At 39.9% G+C, this 18,769-nt stretch overlaps 1 protein-coding gene across 1 annotated transcript in view; it reads right to left on the bottom strand.

Moving 5' to 3' along the window:
- Nucleotides 1-18,769, bottom strand: part of ACSS3 (acyl-CoA synthetase short-chain family member 3) — a 176,457-nt gene that overhangs the window by 130,406 nt on the left and 27,282 nt on the right. Inside the window, exon 3 of the mRNA XM_010832078.1 lies at nucleotides 14,676-14,820. Within this exon, the coding sequence (XP_010830380.1) occupies nucleotides 14,676-14,820 (145 nt within the window). The remainder of the gene's footprint in view (nucleotides 1-14,675; nucleotides 14,821-18,769) is intronic.

Here is an 18,769-nt window from a genome sequence, read left to right as displayed (position 1 = left end):
TTTTATAACAAAACTGTAAAATAAAAGGCTTTATGAAAGTTTAAGCACTACTATGCGACTTCACTTTCTTTCTTTCTATAGTTCCTTTTGGAGAAGGAAATGGCAGCCCACTCCAGTGTTCTTGCCTGGAGAGTCCCATGGACAGGGGGGCCTGGTGGGCTGCAGTCTGTGGGGTTGCAAAGAGTCAGACACAACTAAGCAACTAACACACACACACACACACGTGACAGAAGAATTGAGGCATCACAGAGAACGGGTTGCCTAAACTCAAAGGACCCAGGGCCGCAGCACTCAAACCATAAGCACCTTGCAGTTAGATGTTCAGGTCTACCTCAACATTACTCACTATATGAAATTAATTTTGTCAATCTGAGCTTGGTTGACCTTGTAGATTTGTTTTTATCCTGGCTTATAAATCATAGATGGCTTTATGTATCTATTGAGCTATAAAGAAAAGACATTAAAACCTAGTTTTAATTGCACATTAAAAAACAATTTGTGTCAATACAAAAAGCATGTAAGAATGCTTTTCCTTTATGAAGTATTCATATGTCTCCATTTTTAAGAGGAAAAAAATTGCTTCATTGATCTTTTTTCTCATAAAGAAAGACAAATATAAAAGCAGCAAGAGATGGCAAGAGATGTCAACAGGAACCTTGCATCATTTAGATCGATTCTACACTGATTATTTAATCAAAGCTTTAATTAAACAAACACCCTCAGCATTTTTATAGACAGTACATAAACATGACAACTACTCCGGGTACACCAATCATACTTTCCAGAATTTGCCTATGTTTCTGTTAACCTTTATGATTTCATTGGTCAATACAATCTAGAAGTCAATGAATATATACAAATGGCTCACAGAGAAGTTGCTAAATATCCCAGGAGTTGTACAAGGACACAAGATCATTGCAATAGTTGGGTCTGTTCCCAATAGCATTAATATCACTCACCAAAAAGAGGCACACATTATCTTTAAAAAATGAAAAATTCACAAAGATAATGCACACACTAGTAGGTAATAAGGGCTTCCCAGTGGCTCAGTGTTAAAGAATCTGCCTGCCAATGCAGGAGACACAAGGGCACAGGTTTAATCCCTGAGTCAGGAAGTTCCCCTGAAGAAGGAAATGGCAACCCACTCCAGTATTCTTACCTGGAAAATTCTACGGACAGAGGAGCTAGGTGGGCTACAATTCAGGGGGTCACAAAGAGTCAGATGCAACTGAGCAAGCATGCATGCAGAGTAGCTAATAAAGCAATGTAGATCATCACAAATGCCAAGAATATATCATAAATATCCATAAATAGATAAAATTTCCCATAAAAACTATATATGATATCAGATCAGATCAGATCAGATCAGTTGCTCAGTTGTGTCCGACTCTTTGCGACCCCATGAATCGTAGCACGCCAGGCCTCCCTGTCCATCACCTAAAGTTAACATAATTCAGCTTTATAATGAAAACAAAATTATCTTCAATCAAGTATAGCATGAAAAAATGAACAATCAATTCCCCCACGATCTCCAGTCTTCACAATAACTCTACTGAATGCAACATGCATTGATTTATTAACATTTATTTTACTTAACTAGTACAAATGTCAAAACTATGAGTATAAAACTGTCAAATGAATTAAACTAAAGTTAATAGCATCATTTCCCATGTGTAGATCTTTACTGATTTCAAAAAGCCTAACAAAATATTTCACACACTTGAAATATGATTCTATCCTCATATCTCTATTTGCATCACTTAAGCCAATCAATGTCTTCCATTATATTAATTAGCTTTATCCTCAACTTGCTTTGAAAATTCTATCAAGTCAAATAATTTCGTAGCTTCAAACATTTATTATTAAAGGTCAGAAGCTGAAAGCTGATGACACGCTCAGCTGTCCTAAAGTCGCTGACAGTACAGCGAGTGCAGGTGGTGGTCAACAGAAGAATAACTGTTACCAGTTCCTCGCACTTCCACGTGGAGGAGCACAGTTTCTCTTTCTACTCAGTACCTTCTTGACTTTAGTAACTGTCTCTCTCGTGTTCTTCAGCCATCTTTCTACTTGGGATCCCATGTAATTCATCTTGTTGGCCTCCCCTAGGTCAGCAAACACAGCCATTCTTGCCTTCACAGTGCACGCCATCATTAACCATGTCAGGTCCAACTCTGGCACAAATCTGCTGCAGACCAGGGACACCTGTAGGGAGGCCATCTGTGTATGGGGCACAGATTCCTCTCCATCTGTATCTCCATTCCTGCCCTGAAAACAGGTTCATCAGAACCAGTTTTCTAGATTTTATATATATGCATTAATATATGGTATTTTTCTATGTTGGAGAGGATGTGGAGAAAAGAGAATCTTCTTGCACCGTTGCAGGGAATGTACATCGATACAGCCACTATGGAGAACAGGATGAAGGCTCCTTAAAAATCTAAAAATAAAACTACCATATGATCCAGCAATCCCACTACTGGGCCTACACCCTGAGAAAATCAAAATTCAAAAAGACACATATACCCCAATGTTCACTGTAGCACTATTTACAACAGCCAAGACAGGTGGCACATATTTCTTTCTTTTATGATCCAACTAATGCTTCACTTTCACAGCAAAGCCTTCTCTCAACTACTGGAGCCAGATTAGTCCCTTCTTCCTCTGTGCTATAAATGTTACATTACACACAGTTGCTTTTGTGTTCTTCTCACCAGGCAAACTAGGAGTTCCTTGAGCGTAGGAAACATTCATTTTTCTGAGCCCTCTGCCTCATACAATAAGCATTCCATATCTGGTTGAATATGCGTTCCTCGGAAGACGTCTTCCTTCTCCATCTCTCGTATGCCACCTGTGGGACTTGGTTTTCAGCTATTATTTGTCTCCCTGAAGAATTATTTACTGTTCAAACAAAATGTCTATTATAACATTAACAGGTTACAATATTTATATATCAAAATCTGGGATTTGTTGTGCATGTGCTAAGTTACTCTGCTGCTGCTGCTGCTAAGTCGCTTCAGTCGTGTCCGACTCTGTGCAACCTCATAGAGGGCAGCCCACCAGGCTCCCCCGTCCCTGGGATTCTCCAGGCAAGAATACTGGAGTGGGCTGCCATGCCCTCCTCCAGGGGATCTTGCCGACTCAGGGATCAAATCCATGTCTCCTGCATCTCCCGCACTGGCAGGCAGGTTCTTTACCACTACTGCCACCTGGGAAGCCTTTTGCCCGATATCATTTCCTCCAAATGTTGACATGGTTTCTTCCAGCCTTTATCTGAGTCCATGTCACTGGGTTATCTCTTCAGTGATAAGCAGTTTTCTCAGACAAATCTATATAAAAGAGAGGCCAGGTCACTCTTAGCCTTATGCTTTTCTTCCCTTATGTCATGTTATCTTTTCACTTGTATTATCTTTTTATTCATAACCTATCTCCCCAATTAGAATGCAATTTTCCTGTAGGCAAAGACTGTATCATTCACTACTGTAATGCATGGTGTCCACAGAAGTGCCAAATACACATTAGGTATTATAAAAGTATATTTTGAACAAATAAACTTGGCTCCATCATCATTCCAGTCCAAGAAAATAAATGGAAAGCAGATCATCCACTGATCTTACCGAGTTAACTTTCAAAGAGGTCAGAGTTTAACCACCTTGTAGACAAGACAAATCATCTAACAAGAACCTACCAATGAATGATAAAAATAAATTCATTAAGCAAATGCAGGAATAAAAACTACTAGAGACCAGACTTCTACATTTCCAAAATGACCAAATCAGGTAAATGTTTTAAGCAGAGCTTTGAGATGCAGATAGAAACTTTTAATCAAGCAAAGCATTAAAATAAAGAAGATTTTTGCCCTATTAAAAAATTTAAATTTCCCAATGTATAAAAAAAATTACAATGTGGAAGAGACAAGTGATATTTTTGGAAATGATTATTTCTCTTAGACAATAGTTCAATTTTTCTTTACTTTTTAATGAAAGTTACTGAATATTCTATTCATGAATTCATTCAGTATGTAATTTGAGCTTATGCTATGAGGCCTATATTAAACACTGAATCAATTCAGTTCAGTCACTCAGTCATGTCCGACTCTTTGCAACCCCATAGACTGTAGCACTCCAAGCTTCTCTGTCCTTCACTAACTCCTGGAGCTTGCTCAAACTCATGTCCATCGAGTCAGTGATGCCATCCAAGCATCTCATCGTCTGTCATCCCCTTCTCCTCCAGCCTTCAATCTTTCCCAGCATCAGGGTCTTTTCCAGTGAGTTAGTTCTTTGCATCAAGTGGCCAAAGTATTGGAGTTTCAGCTTCATCATCAGTCCTTCCAATGATATATATATTGGAATATATATATTATATATATACTTATATATATAATATATATATAATATAAATGATAAAGCATTGTATAAATAAAATAAATTGATAAATAAAATATAACCCTTATTCTCAATAAGCTTTTACTATGGTCACGAGGTACATTAATAAATACGTAGGTATACCAATAGTGTAGGTACACTGCTAAGTAAAATAAAAAGCAAAAAGAAACCAGTGCTTAGAGAAAGGTACAGGTAAAGTGGTCTGGACTTCGAAGCATGGTGAGGATTTCTGGCATAGGGGGAGTGGAAAAGAAGTGAGTTTATACTGCAGACAGAAAATTGATTTCAGAAAATTAGAGAAATATAATTTCTTTAAAAACCTGGCTGAGACAATTCAAAAGGGTTGCCCATATTGCTGCTATTCTGTGTTGATGTAAAAATTATCTTTAGACATTTCTAGTGTTGAATGCATGGCTCTAACAATAGGGAAAAAAGAAGCCAGGAAATACCAAAATGTTGTTTTCTGATTTAATTTATTCCCTTCTATATTATCTATTAGATTGATCTAATACCTATTTTCTTTCTGTGGAGTACTCTCAGAATCTAACTTAAATTTCATTAAGCTGAAAAGTTACTCAAAGTTCCAGCTATAATTTAGATAAAAACTTAAATCAGTAGTTCATATGTAAACATCTTCAATTTCAAATGAAATATAAGTGTTTCTGCTAAACCACATTATACAACTTTGCACTGCACAAATTAGCTCACAAAAATAACAAGGTTTCTGGGAAAATTAGATGAAGCCAGACCACTCAAAAATCAATGTAAGTAGAGCCTTTTAACATCCATGAAAGTACTAACACAGCATCATCTTCAGTAGATCATTTACAGCCTTAACACTGGGGCTCATGCTTCCTGCTTCTACTGTAAGGAATTTGCTTCCAAACTTTCTTCAAAAAAAAAAAAAAAGGTTAGTCAAGATTAGTAAAGCATAGACTTTCACATTAATTATTTTTAAAACAGGCGACAATGTCCTCATCTTTAGATTTCTAAAACTATTTAATCATCATTTTTACTAAAGGACCTTCATCTTTTATTCTTAAGGTTTTCAGATATTGATAAGCTATTCTCTTCAACTGTGAGAAAATCTCTCACCAAAACTTCCTGACGTGGAAACGATCCAAAAGAAAAGTAAATGCACAAAAGACCTGACTGGGCTCTTCAGAAAAGTAGAACAATAAATGGCCCCAAAGCACAGGACAAGGAGTTAACTGCATTAGCCATTAGGGATGATGAAATTAAATCCAGACTTCTCCAGGGGTCCAGTGTTAAGAATCTGCCTTGCAATGCAGGGGACTCGGGTTCAAACCCCAGTGGGGGAACTAAGATCCCACATGCCGTGGAGCAACTAGGCCCATGCACCACAACTGCTGAGCCCACGTGCTGCAACCACTGAGTATGGGCAGCATAACAAAGATCCCGCGTGATGCAATGAAGTTCACGCAGACCACAACTAACACCCGACACAGCCAAATAAATCATAAATACTTAAAATGTATTTATTGCCAGAAGGCAATATCAGTGCACAGCTACTTGAAAGGCCCAGACTAAAAAGACTTGGCATGGGCAACATCAAGTTTTGGCAACTAGCATTCTCCTACCACCAACACTCAAAATGTTAAGTTGGTACAACCACTCTGCAAATTGTTTGACCTTATCTATGCAAGCCAAGCAGAGAAGGCAATGGCACCCCACTCCAGTACTCTTGCCTGGAAAATCCCATGGACGGAGGAGCCTGGTAGGCTGCAGTCCACGGGGTCACTAAGAGTCAGACAGGACTGAGCGACTTCACTTTCACTCTTCACTTTCATGCATTGGAGAAGGAAATGGCAACCCACTCCAGTGTTCTTGCCTGGAGAATCCCAGGGACGGGCAAGCCTGGTGGGCTGCCGTCTATGGGATCGCACAGAGTCGGACACAACTGAAGCGACTTAGCAGCAGCAGCATGCAAGCCAAGCATGTGCCTGCTCCATAATCTGCCATCTTACTCCTAAGCTTGTCCCTCCAATTAATGCACACATATTGTCACCAAATTTTGCTCACAAATATATTCATATCAGCATTATTTGTAACAGCCCCAAACTAGTCATTAATCAAGTGACCCAACTACAGCCTCTTACAATTAAATGTAAGAGTCTCATAAACAAAAAGTTGGAAAAAAAAAAAGTATATTGATTTATTCCGTTTCCACAAAGTTGGAGAAAGCAAGGCAACCTCATCATAGATGGTGTTTAGACGTCTGGATAACAATCACATGCGTGTTGAGAGAGAAATGACTAAAAGGAAGCATAATAAGTGCTTCTGGGAGCTGGGAATACTCTGTTTTCTGATCTGGTGACATGAGTGTGTTCTGTTTGTGAAAAATCTAACAAGTTTATACTTATGACCTGTACACTATTCTAAATGTATATCACATTTCAATAGAAGTTTAAAAACCTGCATGCTAGAAAAATACATGAACTGCTTTAAATTCAATCTCATAATAGCCTCGTTCACAATTTACCAACCATGGAAAACATAAGCTGTCTTACAGAGATATAATTTTTAGTGGTGCAGACTGTAACACAACTGAAGTATTTATTGTTTATTTAGGAAGTTTAAGAAAAGAAAACTAAGTATACCCACTGCTGTATATCTTCTCCTCAATAAGGCAACCTCTGGCAGGGCTGGACTTCTGTGTGTTCTGGTTTTGGTGATTTAGGGGTTTGCTTCTGGAAATACTGATGATGTGGCAAGCAAAGAAATATGAGATGATCTTACCCTGACATGTTTCTGAGAAGACAAAATTCACATTTTGAAGAGAGCTTCCTAAAGGGGGCAGAGGTTGGAAGGAGGCCTTCTCATGGGATATAGCCCTTGATTTCAGAGTAATTTTCTCCTCTAAATTATTCAGCCTTTATAACTACAGCTCCTGCCGTAATTATATTTCAAAAGCTACCTTTAGTAAAGATAATAGACACTTTCAGTTTGAATTAAATCAGGAAAATGTAGTACACACTGGGCTTCATTTTCCCTGCATACATATATTTATGAAAATTTCTCAAATGCCCTTTAGGGGGTCATATTTTTGTTTAGTGAATACACACATAAAAATTTACAACTGTATGAATACCAAAAAAACACAAACTTAACACATGTAGAAGTAAATTTAAAATGTAATTAGATGCAGAGAAGATAAACTCATAGTAGGAATTTCTAAAAAGAATAACTACATATAATATACACATACACACGCAACATAAACTCACACACACTTTTATTTCAATGAGCTTTGCTATAACTAGTAATTTGAAAAAAACGAAGAGAAGGAGAAACGCTGGGCTAGAGGAAGCACAAGCTGGAATCAAGATTGCCGGGAGAAATATCAGTCACCTCAGATATGCAGATGACACCACCCTTATGGCAGAAAGTGAAGAGGAACTAAAAAGCCTCTTGATGAAAGTGAAAGAGGAGAGTGAAAAAGTTGGCTTAAAACTCAACATCCAGAAAACTAAGATCATGGCATCCGGTCCCATCACTTCATGGGAAATAGACGGGGAAACAATGATGACAGACTTTATTTTTCTGGACTCCAAAATCACTGCAGATGGTGACTGCAGCCATGGAATTAAAAGACACTTGCTCCTTGGAAGGAACGTTATGACCAACCTAGATAGCATATTCAAAAGCAGACATTACTTTGCCAACAAAGGTCCATCTAGTCAAGGCTATGGTTTTTCCAGTGGTCATGTATGGATGTGAGAGTTGGACTGTGAAGAAAGCTGAGAGCCAAAGAATTGATGCTTTTGAAGTGCGGTGTTGGAGAAGACTCTTGAGAGTCCCTTGGACTGCAAGGAGATCCAACCAGTCCATTCTATCTTTTTTTTTTAAATTTTATTTTATTTAACTTTACAGTATTGTATTGGTTTTGCCATATATCAAAATTAATCTGCCACAGGTATACATGTGTTCCCCATCCTGAACCCTCCTCCCTCCTCCCTCCCCATACCATCCCTCTGGGTCGTCCCAGTGCACCAGCCCCAAGCATCCAGTATCGTGCATCGAACCTGGAAACCAGTCCATTCTAAAGGAGATCAGCCCTGGGATTTCTTTGGAAGGAATGATGCTAAAGCTGAAACTCCAGTACTTTGGCCACCTCATGCAAAGAGTTGACTCATTGGAAAAGACTCTGATGCTGGGAGGGATTGGGGGCAGGAGGAAAAGGGGATGACAGAGGATGAGATGGCTGGATGGCATCACCAACTCGATGGACAAGAGTTTGGGTGAACTCCGGAAGTTGGTGATGGACAGGGAGGCCTGGCGTGCTGCAATTCATGGGGCTGCAAAGAGTCGGACACGACTGAGCGACTGAACTGAACTGAACAATTCAAAGATAAAAAATCCCCACAATAAAGGAAGCTACAGTCACTTAGAAATTCCAAATGGTAGCTCATTCATTAATTTTTTTTGCACGTTCATGCTAAGTCACTTCAGTCATGTCCTGAAGTGATGATCCTATAGACTGGAGCCTGCCAGGCTCCTCTGTCCCTGGGATTCTCTAGGTAAGAGTACTAGGGTGGGTTGCCATGCCCTCCTCCAGGAGGTCTTCCTGACTCCGGGATCGAACCTGCATCTTTTATGTCTGCTGCATTGCAGGAAGGTTCTTAATCACTAGTGCCCACCTGGGAAGCCCATTCATTCATTCATTGCTTCAGTTCAGTTCAGTCGCTCAGTCGTGAACGACTCTTTGCGACTCCATGAATTGCAGCACGCCAGGCCTCCCTGTTCATCACCAACACCCGGAGTTCACCCAAACTCTTGTCCATCGAGTTGGTGATGCCATCCAGCCATCTCATCCTCTGTCATCCCCTTCTCCTCCTGCCCCCAATCCCTCCAATGTTTTTTCCAATGAGTCAACTCTTCGCATGAGGTGGCCAAAGTATTGGAGTTTCAGCTTTAGCATCAGTCCTTCCAAAGAACACCCAGGACTTATCTCCTTTAGAATGGACTGGATGGATCTCCTTGCAGTCCAAGGGACTCTCAAGAGTCTTCTCCAACACCACAGTTCAAAACCATCAATTCTTTGGCGCTCACCTTTCATTGCTTCACCAGTCAAAAAATGTTTACCATGTGCCAGGCACTATTCTGTGAGCAAAACAAAAATGCCTTCCTCCATGGAACTGACATCCTATTTTATTTATAAAATAAAATATCAAGAGTGGTACTCAGTAATAAATAGGTAAATTTTAAAAGGAAAAAAGGAAAGCAGTAAAAGGACTCATGAAGTGGGGTGCATGGGAACCTCTGTATTTAACATGGCCAAGGAAAGTCTCACTGAGAGAGTAATATTCAGGTACCATGAATCATAAGATATCTGGAAGAAACACCATCTGAAGCAGAAGGCAGGCAAGTAGAAAGGCTCAAAGGTGGGTGTGCAGCAAGCCTGGGGAGTTGACTGCAGTAGGTGGGGGGCAGTGGGTGCTTGCTGGGGTGTGTAGTGTAGTGCAAGGGGGTGTTGGGGAGGAAGTCCCAGGACTCATATAAGACACTGACTCTTGCAAAAGCTTTCCTAAACCCTATTTGCCTCTGGCTGAGTTGGGTGCCTTACCACAAAATACTATGCTGCTAAGTCGCTTCAGTCGTGTCCGACTCTGTGCGACCCCATAGACAGCAGCCCACCAGGCTCCGCCATCCTTGGGATTCTCCAGGCAAGAACACTGGAGTGGGTTGCCATTTCCTTCTCCAATGCATGAAAGTGAAAAGTGAAAGTGAAGTCGCTCAGTCGTGTCCGACTTTTAGCGACCCCATGGACTGCAGCCCACCAGGCTCTTCAGTCCATGGGATTTTCCAGGCAAGAGTACTGGAGTGGGGTGCCATTGCCTTCTCTGACAAAATACCATACTACCCTACACAACCAGTCTTATGTTTCCATGATTTTTTTTAGCTCTTTAAATATAGAGAATAAGTTCATTTACCTTTATTCCTTATTCCAAGGAAGGTGTGGCATGCAAACTAAGTATGTGTTGAATGAACAAGGGATCTTGAACCAAACCATCTCTAACAAATATCTTAAACAAGCGTTTTCATTATCAGCTCCCCGCAAGAGATGACAGTTTGAGAAAAGCTCTACTTCTGAATCATTCTGTAAAATCTTCAGATCCTTCATGTCACTGAAACACTTTACCCTAAAATGTTCTGGTTCACTAATGAATAAGTATGGACTTTAGTTTTACCTAGACAGAAACTCCCAAGAAATGAAGCAGCAGAGATAAAAACAAGTAAAGTACAAAGGCTCTTCTTTTTGTTTGTTCTCAATGGCCTTACCCATTAAACCTTTCTTTGTCTGTCTTCTCTACTTAATAAAGTAAAAGCCACAGGGAACCAGGAGCAGGTAATCAAAATACAGCACAATGCCCCCCTCTTTCCTAACAGTCCTTCCTTTAGTACTTTAGAGAAGAAAACCCTGGGGAATCAGAAGCTGTCAGCAGATGAGAGAAACAGGCCTTTTAAGTACTTTGATGTCAGGCCAATCTGAAACCAATGAACCAGTACAAACCTCAAAAGGGTCTAAGAGTCCAGACTCCATATGAGAAAACCAAGAGGAGTTAACAGAATGGCCTCTAAGCAAACTGTGTGTGTGTACTTATCAGATACACTTACTAATTAAAAACAAAACAGCAGAAAATGAGAGTAAGAACAATGCATTTAACACTTCCTAGTGTATGTTTCCAAAGTGTGTTCTCTGACTCTGATGTTTGGTCATGTATCAAATTCAACATACTGATATAGATCATATATGTTAAATACATAAGTAAGTTTCCTCATCAGGTTAGCAATTAAGATTAACCAGGATCTTAATATTGTTGTTGTTACTGTTTAGTCACTAAGTCGTGTCTGACTCTTTTCGGAGCCCACCAGGCTCCTCTGTACATGGGATTCTCCAGGCAAGAAGACTGGAGTGGGTTGACACTACCTTCCCCAGGGGATCTTCCTGACCCAGGGATTGAACCCATGTCTCATGCATTATAGGTGGATTCTTTACCACTGAGCCACCTAAGAAGCCCATCTTAATATCAACCTGTCTTAATTATGAATGAGACTATGACCATATACCCAAATCATAGGATTAAGGTTTTGAACACAGGCTATAAACCTTATCTAAAAGCTGAAAACACAAACATAAAATAAAACACAGAATATAACAGGTTATCAGATTTATGTTATCTTTTAAAATAAAACACAGCCTCAGATGAAAACCAAAATTGTTTGATAACAGACTGCCTTTCCTCCTCATACCACTGTAAACTCTGTCTCTAGATACTTCATTCTGAAAATACACAGTTCCCACGTTACAGACTCACGAAAAGTATCCAACACTGTATTTGCAACATTATTTTCTTTTTTTCTGTAGTCAGCTGCCCAGTATTTGAACTCTCTTGTTAGACTGGAATTTCCCTAGTATGAGTCCCAGAAAGAGGCAAGGCCCTATTCCTGCTATGAAATGAAAAGACAAGACAGTTCCTCCCAGCTGCCCGGGACTGGAGGCGTGTAACCTAGTTAGCCAACCAGTACGCTTTCTCTGGCAGTCTAGAAGTCAAGTCAGCAGCTCTACTTCTTAGGCAATTTGTGGCTTCTCCTTAACTCTTCACTGCTACCCCTTCTCCCTTGGGGTCTTCACTTTTCATAAATTCCTCTTATGTTCCAGTGAGCTGGAGGTAGAATTTGTTGCTGTAGCCAGGCTGCAAAGCCTCCTTGTTTCCTCCCTTTATTGCTTGCAGCAACTCGGGACTGGGGCAGTAATAGTTTTCTCTCAGTTGCTTTGTTTGAAATCCCTTAGAAGGCTAAACAGAAACAAAGATGGTGCCAAAGGATATTATTTCAGAGAGCCAGGGGGAGTTGACCAAATACTCTAAAACTTGCATGGAAATTCTACATGAGTTTAAAAAAAAAAAAAGCAAAATAAAAGAATGTGATTCAAAAACCCTCCATATAAAAGTAAAGGCATTTACATGGGAGATTTCAGCAATACCTGCAGACATTTTTGGTCATCACGACTGGGAAAGGGGTGCAAGTAATGAATGAGAGCAGAAATGCCGCTAAGAACCCTACAGTGTCCATGACAGCTCCCCACAACAGAACTACCTGACCTAAAACGTCAACAGTGTCAAGGCCGGGAAACCTTGCCCTCCAGTCTACCTCCCTTCAAATCACTAACAAATAAAAGCCCTCCCCCAGAGCAAGAATAAGTCTCCTTCAGTCCACAATACCCAAATACTTTTTTTTTTATTTTATTTTTTAACTTTACAATATTGTATTGGTTTTGCCATATATCAAAATGAATCCACCACAGGTATACACATGCTCCCCATCCTGAACCCTCCTCCCTCCTCCCTACCCATACCATCCCTCTGAGTCGTCCCAGTGCACCAGCCCCAAGCATCCAGTATCGTGCATCGAACCTGGACTGGCGACTCGTTTCATATATGATATTATACATGTGTCAATGCCATTCTCCCAAATCATCCCACCCTCTCCCTCTCCCATGGGAATGCAAACTAGTACAGCCACTATGGAGAACAGTGTGGCGATTCCTTAAAAAACTGGAAATAGAACTGCCTTATGATCCAGCAATCCCACTGCTGGGCATATACACTGAGGAAACCAGAATTGAAAAAGACACGTGTACCCCAATGTTCATTGCAGCACCGTTTATAATATCCAGGACATGGAAGCAACCCAAATACTTTTATAATTACTTAGGACATCTCATTTCTACCCTAATATTGGAAGAAAAGAATCTCATAACTTATCTGCCAATATCATGATTCACCTGAGAACCACCCAGATGGGGGGAAAAAAAACCTAAAAAAGAGCGAATAAGGGAAATGAATGAGCATGTACAAAGACCTTTAAAGGGCCAGGAGTGCCTGAGGGAGTGTAAGGACATCTAGGGTGAAAAAGAGTTGTATTCATGGCCAAGAGCATTGGGGAATGAAGCTTGGAGGGAGGCTGGGATCAGATTCCAAAGTGTCTTATACATCACAGGAATCCAGATTCTGCTCTCTAAATAACAGTAGTTTTTAAAGAAGAGGTTTGTACATGGGGGTAGAGTAATAAGTCGTTTCTTAGGAAGAAAATCTTAGTGTCATCTTGGTGGCAATGTGTGAGTCAGAAGGCGAGGGGACCGCTCCAACAGCACAAGAGTTGGAGAGAGTGGCCAGGTGATGCCAGCATGGACGGAAAATGAAGGCCAGAGACAGTAAAAGCACACTATTAGAGATTCGTTGACCTCTTCCTTTAAAATAAGGTCCCATTTCCAGTTTATTTCTGTGTATGATGTTAGGGAGTGTTCTATTTTCATTCTTTTACATATAGTTTTCCAGTTTTCCCAGCCTCTTATTGAAGAGGCTGTCTTTTTTCCATTGTATATTCTTGCCCTCTTTGTCATAGATTAAGTGACCACATGTGCGTGGGTTTATCTCTGGGATTTCTGTCCAATTCCATGGATCTAGACAGTGTCATACACAGTGAGGGAAATCAGAAAGAGAAAAAAATATCATATGTTAATGCATATATGTAGAATCTAGAAAAATGGTATAGATAATCTCATTTGCAAAGCAGAAACAGAGACATACACGTAGAGAACAAACATATGGATATCAAGAGGGAAAGGGGTGGGGTGAGAAGAACAGGGAGTTTGGAACTGATATATGTAGCCTTTTGATGTTTGCTGTCGTTGAGTTGCTAAGTCACATCCAACCAACTCTTTTGCAACTCCATAGACTTCAGCCAGCCAGGCTCCTCTGTCCATGGGATTTCCCAGGCAAGAATACTGGAGTGGGTTGCCATTTCCTTCTCCTCACCTAGGGATCGAACCCATGTCTAAGGCATTTACCACTGAGCGACCTGGGAAATGCTACATGATTGATACTATACATAAAATAAACAACTGATGGGAACATACAGTGTAGCCTGGTGAGCTAAATGGGAGGGAAATCCAAAAGGGAGGGGATATTTCTATATATATGGCTGATTCATTTTGTATGCAGTAGAAGCTAACACAACATTGTAAAGCAACTATAATGCAATAAAAATGTTTAAAAATAATAAAATGAGTATCTTTTAGTACTGTAAAATATAAAGAATAAAAACAATTTAAGTGAGTAAACACACATCTATTTACAGTGTGCACTAAAAGTACAATAACATGTCAATGAATTAAGAGAATTAAGGCTATGCAATGAGAATGTATGCTATTTAAATTAATTTCTGTATGATTTCCAAAGAACATGTATAGAAAGTTAATAATATTACCTGTTCCAGGACTTCTTTATAGGTAATAGTGGCTTTAGTGTTTGTAACAGGACTGTCATAAATGATAGCAATCTTATCTCCTTTACCATTTTCAATATGACGATCGATGGCATTGTAACAAATGTTCAGCATCCCTTCCACAAACCTGAAAAATAATTGGAAAGTCAAAGTGAATGACTCTTTTCGAAACATAAACGTTGCTTAACTAGGTTTCTGTAGTTCTAGTTTGGCGAGCTGCCCTTAAAACAGTGTTTTCCCAGGCATGTTATACCAAGTAATGATGATTGTAAACTATTTAAGATGGTACAGAAGTGACATTTTGATTTTAATAAATATGTGCTTATTTTCATGTGCACTAGAAGAAAACATACCTCGCACTTCAAGGGGGGCTTCCCTTGTGGCTCAGACGGTTAAGAATCCGCCTGCAAGGTGGGAGACCTGGGTTCAGTCCCTGGGTTGGGAAGATCCCCTGGAGAAGGAATGGCTACCCACTCCTGTATCCTGGCCTGGAGAATCCCATGTACTATACAGTCCATGGGGTCACAAAGAGTCGGACACGACTGAGTGACTTTCACTTCACTCACTTCACTTCAAGGTGACAATTTTGTGGATATTATTGCTTAGGATGAAACCAGAGTATACAGCACCAAAATAATCTACTTTACATGAAATGAATTGTAACCAACTGCAGCACAGATGCACAGTTGAGAGGGCAAATAGTAGGCGCATGACTGAAGTCTGGGTCTCTGCTATAAAAAGACAGACTTACTGGAAAGAAATCAATTCTTCTTTGAAATATTTATATTCCTTGAAAGATATATATTTGTTTCAATTAAATGTAATACCCCCAATTTCACAAAGTATAGGTAAGTTCTTTTCAGAATTTTGAGACGCTTCATAATTTGAATAAGCAATCAACATGTACATATGGTTAATAAATTTTTTAAACTTCTCAATTCACTACCTTATCTCTTAATTGCTGAGTGCATCCCTTGGAAAACACAGATATAATGTAGACAGATGGAGATAATTTTTAAGAAAATATAACTCATTTCCCTGAGAATTGAATTTTCTACTTTTTTAGGAAGAGAATGTTAGATAAAAAATACAAGTATAGTAATGGTTCATTTGTTCCAACATCAGACTAGCAAATATTATAAAAATGCAAAATAATAGGAAAATATTGAAGCAACAATAAAAAGTCCCCTTATAAAACTGAGTGTCACCATCAGGTACTCATTCAAATAGCCCTGTGTGAAAGGAAGCAGGTAATACACCTATAGATACAGTGGCAGCAATAAGAAATAACAGATACAGAAGGCAGTAGGAGGAGGGATCATTTAATCAGCATCAAATGAGGCTGCACGCATCAGTGATGGTGAAAATGATGACCTTACAGTACAGCACAATGAGTAATTAACACAATGATTCTGAATTGCCAAGTGCAACAGATTCCACGTTTGTTCAAAAACACGGTCTCTTCTCCTCACCTCTTCTATTAAAAATACTTTGTTTCTTCCTCTTGCCTCCGTTTTCATCAGTGGAGAATACTTCCCCTGACTTTGGGGCCATCCATGTGACTTGCTTTGGCTATCAGCAGACAAGAGGCATGCACTTACTTGAAAGCACTTGACACAGCAGATATAATTAGGCTCGCTTTCCAGCACCTCTGCCCTCTCCTGGAGGAGAGCCTCCAGGCATTCCTGCTGCCTCCTCTTCAGCCTGGAGCCCGGAATGAATATTTGCAGGTGGAAGCAGAGCCCAGAAAGAAGCAAGGAGCCCAACTCAGCCAGATAGATAGATATCTGAAAGCAACATTTCCAGTCATACCGATCCCATGACAACCTACAGATTAACTGATGAATGAGCGACTTCCCTTTCACTTTTCACTTTCATGCATTGGAGAAGGAAATGGCAACCCACTCCAGTGTTCTTGCCTGGAGAATCCCAGGGATGGCAGAGTCTGGTGGGCTGCCGTCTCTGGGGTTGTGCAGAGTCGGACACGACTGAAGCGACTTTGCAAGCATCTTCTGACTCAGATTTTTGTGGAGATATGAAGCATAATTATGGCCATAATTAACTAACACATCAAGAGAAAAGTAAAAAACGTTTACTCAGGCTTAAGTTCCAGCTCCTCATTAGGCCTCAAAGAAGGACCTCCTTACCACTGAGCTAGGGTCAAAGTTCAGGCTCCCACTAGGCTTCCAGTACATCATTCTGGCTCCAGGGGGAATGGCATCCAGGCTCCCACTAGGCTTCCATTACATCATCCTGGCTCCCAGGGGGAATGGCATCCAGGCTCCCACTAGGCTTCCATTACATCATCCTGCCATCCAGGGGGAATGGTACCTCACTAAGACTCCCCACATGGACTCCACTGACACTGCCAGGGCCAACAGCCTCCTTACCTCTTTATCTCAGCTGTAATGAAAGTTCCGATTCCTGATAAAACCTTTTCTGATACCGCTAGGGGAGCTGGCAATGTTTAGGGTACCCTTGACACAGCCTGGCAAAGTAGAAGCCTAGATTCCTCACCATCTTTTCACTGGTGAGGATGGGATGGGGATCCCAGTTTGCTGTACTGTTTGACTGGATTAGGGTGGTGACTGTCCAAAGATGTCCCATCTTGGCAGGCTGCCCTTCCCTACCCTTTTTTATTTTGGGTGTAGGGGGGAGGGATCCAAAGAGAAAATTTGCTGGTACTTTTTTTCTACATCCATTGGCATTTCTGAATTGCCACCTTCTCCAGCGCTCAGTCTAGGATAATATAAGCAAAAAAGAAAACTTGGGGAATTCAAGTGTCATGTCATTTCTCCGGTCCCAAATCTGAGCTGATCTGGTTTCTTCTCTTTTCCTTTCAGAGTCTTCTTATGTGTGTTTTATACATAATGTCCTATGTTTTTAGCTATATTTAACGGAATGAATAGGAAAAAGTACATTTTGTCCACCTTGTCATGAAAGTCTCTAAGTAATATTTATTAATAGCTTACTCTAGACCAATATTTCATGTGTATTAAGTCATCTAATCAAAAAACAACCCTAGGGACCCTTGTGCACTGTTACTCAGAATGTAAATTTGTTCTGCCACTATGAAAAACAGTATGGAGGCACCTCAAAAAATTAAAAACACAACTACCATAAAATCTAGCAATTCCATTTCTGGGTATTTACCAGAAGAAAACAAAAGCATTAATTCAAAAAGATATATACACCCTTATGTTCACTTCATCATTATTTACAATAGCCAAGATATAGAAGGCACCCAAAATTCACCTATACTCAAAGAACTTTGTTTTTTTTTTTTTTCCTCCAATTATTTTCAAATTTTGGGTGACTTAAAATGTAAATTATTTGCACACTAGCATTTTCTTTTTTAAGTATGCCCTTAGAGAAATTTAAAGAATTTTAAGGCACCCTTTGGGACAGACAGGAAAGAAATTCAAACAGAAGGAAAGGCCTGCAAGCAATAATAAGCAAGAACTGTTGAATGGAGTGACATGTTGGCGTGGCTCCAGAGGTGGTTACAGGTAATGAATATACTGCTATAAACTGGCTAAACTTAAGGGCTGGATTACTGCGGATAACGGGACCAAGTGACCTGCAAAAGGCCTCACAGCTCAAAGATCTGATTACTCTACTATTACAAGATTTTATTTCATTTCAAATCAAATCATTTCAGTAAAGATCAACTGGATGCCTTCTATGTGCTGTCTCTTCACTACCCCTTCTAAAAATTTATGAGATTTTAAATGGTTTGTCAGCCCAGATTATTAAAATCACTAATGCTCACTGTAGAAATCCCAGAAAATCTACTATGGAGTATTTTCTTTTTTTTTCTTTTTTAAATTAATTTTATTTTATTTTTAAACTTTACAATATTGTATTAGTTTTGCCAAATATCAAAATGAATCCGCCACAGGTATACATGTGTTCCCCATCCTGAACCCTCCTCCCTCCTCCCTCCCCATACCATCCCTCTGGGTTGTCCCAGTGCACCAGCCCCAAGCATCCAGTATCGTGCATCGAACCTGGACTGGCATCTCGTTTCATACATGATATTTTACATGTTTCAATGCCATTCTCCCAAATCTTCC

Source organism: Bison bison, unplaced genomic scaffold (assembly GCF_000754665.1).
Source record: "Bison bison bison isolate TAMUID 2011002044 unplaced genomic scaffold, Bison_UMD1.0 scf7180017864535, whole genome shotgun sequence".
In the NCBI taxonomy this organism is placed as follows: domain Eukaryota; kingdom Metazoa; phylum Chordata; class Mammalia; order Artiodactyla; family Bovidae; genus Bison; species Bison bison.
Note: the sequence above shows the minus strand (reverse complement) of the source record. Positions and strands in the feature narration are given on the sequence as shown.